Source organism: Culex quinquefasciatus, chromosome 3 (assembly GCF_015732765.1).
Source record: "Culex quinquefasciatus strain JHB chromosome 3, VPISU_Cqui_1.0_pri_paternal, whole genome shotgun sequence".
In the NCBI taxonomy this organism is placed as follows: Eukaryota; Metazoa; Arthropoda; class Insecta; order Diptera; family Culicidae; genus Culex; species Culex quinquefasciatus.
Window position 1 is genome coordinate 139,046,679 of NC_051863.1, and position 5,000 is coordinate 139,051,678.

Below are 5,000 nucleotides of genomic sequence, written 5' to 3' on the forward strand. Positions count from 1 at the left end.
TCACGTAACATATCAAAAAATGGACGAGATTCATTCACAGGATTCCATGATATCGGGAAATTAAAAGTGAGAGTGTGTGCAACATGGAGTTAAACTTTCTGTGCAGTTGCTGGGAACCTTCATGGCATTTCGAAATGTTTAACTCCATGTTGCACGCACACACTCTCACTTTTAATTTCTCGATATTTTTTTTTAAATAAAATTTGTGTTTTTCGACGCGTTGCGCGCAAAAACGGAAAAATTTCAAAAACGGGAAAATTAACTTTATTTACAAAAACTGCGATAACTTTGATGAAAGCGATGAAATTTTCGCAATTGAAATACACAAAAAGTTTTATTTGTACATTTTTTTTTTTTTAATTTGAATCAAGTTTTACAAAAACGTCAAAAGAATTAACTTATTATCGCGATTATCAAAACAAAATAGCGTTCTATGAGGTAACACAACACAAAGGAAACATTATAGACAAGCAGGAATCGTAATTCTGGCGTGTAAATACTTGAACAGCTCAGTGCATGTTTCAGGTTGTAAGTCCAATCAAATAATCAGACGAAGTAACTCTCGTGATTGAGTGTCGCTACAATAAATCAATAAAATTTGTTCAATTCAATCGGCTAGTAGCCGCATGTGCGAATGCAATAATAATGAAAAGATATAGTAGTTTTAGGTCACAGAACAGGGGAATCGCGATTAAAAATTATTGATGGAATAAGTTGACAAATCTTTAAACCAATCGACCTGAACTCAATCACTGCTGCGGGCGAGTCATCTATAAAAGTAAATTTACCTCGTCATTCACATTTGAGAGCAAATTTGTCTGAGCTGTTATCATTGTCGCACACGGGGCAGTAATAGAACATAAACAGACAGACAGGTAGGGGTCACCCTTTTGATAGGTTCCGCGAGCGCGCGCGCGGGGAGCGCAACAACTTGTTCAGACAACGCTCATTACACTAATTACGATAATGAGACGACGGCAACGATTCTTGTATTTTTAGGTGACCACTCGATGACGATTCGGTCTCATTCGGCCCGTCGGACGTTGGCCGTGCGGATCGAGATGCGGCTGAAGGACTGCTTTCGGAGACCGTCGGATGAAATTTTGCGCAGAAAGCAGCTCGAGAAACGGCTCACGCAAAACAGCATCAAGTTTAACAATGCCGTTAAGATACTGCTGCTTGGGGCTGGAGAATCGGGCAAAACGACCATCATCAAGCAGATGAAGATTCTGCACGTGCAGAATGGGTTCAGTTTCGAGTAAGTGATTTGGTTGAATGTTTTTAGAAATCTATTTTGACACAAGAATTTGTTTTCGCAGTGAACGTTTGGACAAGATTCACGACATCGTGGAAAATATTCACGAATCGATATGGACGCTGGTTGAACACGTGGCACACATGAATCTGAAGTATGACTCAAAGAAAAATGAGTCGTACGCGAAAGAGCTACGCAAGCTAGGTTATCGAGCCCCGTGGTACATGACCATGGAATACGTGAAGATGGTACGAGCTCTGTGGTCGGACAGTGCAGTCAAAACCTGTTTCAAGCGATCCAACGAATTCCAGCTAATTGATAGTGCAAAATAGTGAGTTTCCCAGCTTCTAATGTTCAGTGATTTGTGCTAAAGCGAACCTTTTTTCACAGCTTTTTTTTTTTTTTTTTTCTTATGCTATTTATTTGGCTTCTTGTTGTACAACATTGTTGGGCCAGGTTTTTCTTGATTACAAAATACGTTTCTTCTTGGCTAATCTTACGATCGCCTTCTTCTTCGACAAAATGTCAATCTTGCGTGGTACGTTCGTTGTTTGCTGTGGATTCCCTTTTTCGTTGCTGTGGTCGATGCTGGTGTTGAGATTTTGTTCATTGTTTTCGCGTCTGTCCGAAAAAATTAGATCGCATGTGTTGTCTATTGTCTTCTTTTCTGGTTCTGTAGTCTTCTCTGGGTGTTCTTCTTGGTCTTCGTTTAATGTGGTGCTGTTATCGTCGTTGTAATTTGTGTCTTTGCATTTTTGACCCGCGTGTAGTTTTTGGGTGCAATAGCGACACGTTTTAATTTGGTTTTTGTGAACGATGTATGCCGATAGTCCCTCAATTTTAACAAATGAGGGAATCGGCTTTTGGATCTTCATGCGCACGACTCTAACCCCATTCGGGACACCGGGGAAGAAGTCGCGCCACACCTCGTCGTGGATAGAAATTATCTCCCCGTACTGATGAAGGTGGTTCTCAATCATGTGGTTTGGCATTCGGGGTGGTAGATCGTGAACCTTCACCTCGATGGAGCCGTCTTCCACAAAGATTGGAATCAGGAACCGCTTCTTCTCGTGCACAATGAAGTGCTTCGAATTGTGGTTCTTAGCGATACACTGAGCTTGTTCTGGCGTAGTTGTCTCGATGATGACCTGGTTCCTCGACACGTTCACCTGTAGGTTACGCACCGACGACAGGTCCAGTTTAATCTGCTGCTGTAGAAAGCGTTGGATAGTCCCCAATTCGGGTATCACTGGCATGACATTAAAGTCAAAGACCAGGGAATTCTGGCGAAATTTGTTCATTTCGTTTGGCTTGTTCGAACAATGAACGACCTTGGGCCGCAACCGTCTCGCAGAATAAAGCGCACTTGACACGAGCGCAAAAAGCGACCGCTCTGGCTGAGTGTAGAATAGCGACTGATTTTTCACAGCTTTCTAGACAGAATCGAGAAGATTTCAATGCCAGGATACATTCCATCCAATTCGGACATTCTGAACTGCCGGAAAACCACAACCGAAATTCAGGAAATCAGCTTCAACATTCAAATGCCACGAGCTCTCGGCGGTGGAGGCTGTCAGGAGTTCCGAATGATCGACGTTGGAGGGCAGCGCAGCTACCGGAGCAAGTGGATGCAAGTGTTCGAAGGCATCGATGCCGTTCTGTTTATGATCTCCTGCGGAAGTTTCGATCAGACGTTGCGCGAGGATTGCTCGCAGAATCGTCTCGCGGAAGCGTTGGAGCTGTTCCGCGGGGTTTGGCAGAACCGATTTCTCGCCGAAACGGGACTGATTGTGTTTCTCAACAAGCAGGACATTTTGGAGCAGAAAATTCTCGCAGGAAAATCGATCGGAAAGTATTTTCCCGAGTATAAAGACTACGTGGCGGAAGACGCCGTGGATGATGCGGGAATGTGCAACGAATTTGCTCGAACGAGATGTTTCATTAAATCGAAATTAGTGGTAAGAAGCATCATTATTTGTATTAAACCTGATTTTTACAAAAATCCTTTTCTTCACCAGGATATCACCAACGAACCTCTCCGAAGGACATCCCACATGACACCGAGGAAACGGTCATGTTACTATCATTTTACAATCGCCACGGACACCAACAACGTCAGGATTGTGTTCAGTGATGTTCATAACATTATTTTAGCAAGAAATTTAGAAGAAATCGATCTGCACTAATTAAATATATATTTGGCCTTTTTGGTAAAAAACTTTGGTTCATATTTAAACCAAATTAGTTTTTCAATACAATAGATATCTCAAACCTCGTCTTAAATACTTTATTTGTGATAAATTTTAAATCTTTTTTTATCAAAATTCCTTAATCTAGTAATTTTTCAATGTTATAAACATACTTTTTGCAATTCCGTCGTGAAACTACTTACTTTTCCTGACATTCTTGAACGACGAAATAGCCTACTTTTCTGTACCAGAAATAACAGAATCAAATAGAAACACTTTTCAAAATAAATGCTGAAAAGTTCTACTTTTCAGCACTAAAATGGGTGCTGAAAAGTTTAACTTTTCAGCACTTGTTTCGAAAAGTAACACTTTTCAACATTTTTTTTATTTAAACGATTTATTGACAAAATACATGAAAATTTGACTTAAAATTTCACTCAATGGGTGTTTTTCGGAATTGCAAAAAATGTTGTATGGAACTCGTTGCAAAACTTGATTTTTTCAGCACTCGTCGTATTTATCCAACTCGGTGAACCTCGTTGGATAAATGTACGACTCGTGCTGAAAAAATCCTCTTTTTGCAACTTGTTGCATAAACTACTATTATGTATTTTTTTTAAATGATAGTAATTAACAAACCACACGAATTTATTGGAAGCATAGTAACCTACGACCAGTTGACCATTTAACACAATTACCTGTGATCATAATTTTATTGTTACTTTAGTTCCATTTTCTCCTCATTTACTACCAAACACACCTAAATTTAAACAACACATCAATTATTGTAGATTAGAGCAACTTCTTGAACTACGTTTTAATCCAACCTACATGGGCAATTATGATGATCCTAATGAATTTTACAATTATTTCCTTTCGACTCTTAACAGAACTTTAACAGAATGTACGACACAAATTGAACTAAAGTCAAAACCATCAGAAATCTGTCCTTAAATGACTTATGGTTTAAAAACTTTGCTAAATTCATCGAAAAATCTAAGAAAAAAAAAGAAAGAAGTTTGTTTCACTAGGTAAAAATACTGATACTATTGGCATAAAAATACAGAACCTAACTGAAAGAATTCAACACTATAACGACACATTGAACAAAAAGTACTACATTAACAAATTTGCAAATGCCAAGAACACAAAAGAAATTTGGAATAATATTAATAATGTCGTAGAGCGTAATAAAAAAATTCAACTCACCATCTGAAATGACCCAAACTCTTCCTTCTAGCCAACAAGTAGAATTATCAGAAAAACAAGAAATCGTGAACGAATTCAATAATTATTTCACTTCAATTGGAGAACAAATGGCTCAGAAAATTGTAATTAACCCGAATGATGATATAAACAAATTCGATACGTTGAAACGAATTCAAAGAACTTTTTTCCTAAATCCTACTAATGAAACTGAAATTGAAAATCTAATTAATTCGTTAAGTAACAATACTGCTAGTGGCTTCGATAAAATTAGTGCTTTCCTTCTTAAAAAGTTAAGTCATGTAGTTTCCCCTATTCTTTCCAATATTTTCAATTTGTGTATGTCTCAA

The 5,000-nt window shown here is 38.5% G+C and overlaps 1 protein-coding gene across 1 annotated transcript; it reads left to right on the forward strand.

The window, feature by feature from the left end:
- Window positions 1-857: 857 nt before the first annotated feature.
- LOC6034604 (guanine nucleotide-binding protein G(f) subunit alpha) lies at window positions 858-3,482 on the forward strand. Its single transcript, XM_038265117.1, has 5 exons — window positions 858-875; window positions 1,000-1,258; window positions 1,320-1,586; window positions 2,685-3,213; window positions 3,274-3,482. Exons 2-5 carry the CDS (start codon window positions 1,011-1,013, stop codon window positions 3,439-3,441), a joined length of 1,212 nt encoding a protein of 403 aa, XP_038121045.1. The 5' UTR covers window positions 858-875; window positions 1,000-1,010; the 3' UTR covers window positions 3,442-3,482.
- The last annotated feature ends 1,518 nt before the right edge of the window (window positions 3,483-5,000 follow it).

Coding starts and splice junctions, on each gene's coding strand:
- LOC6034604 (XM_038265117.1), top strand. CDS start 1,011: ATGACGATTCGGTCTCATTCGGCCCGTCGGACGTTGGCCGTGCGGATC. Junction 1,259..1,319: donor CAGAATGGGTTCAGTTTCGA/GTAAGTGATTTG, acceptor TTGTTTTCGCAG/TGAACGTTTGGACAAGATTC. Junction 1,587..2,684: donor CTAATTGATAGTGCAAAATA/GTGAGTTTCCCA, acceptor GATTTTTCACAG/CTTTCTAGACAGAATCGAGA.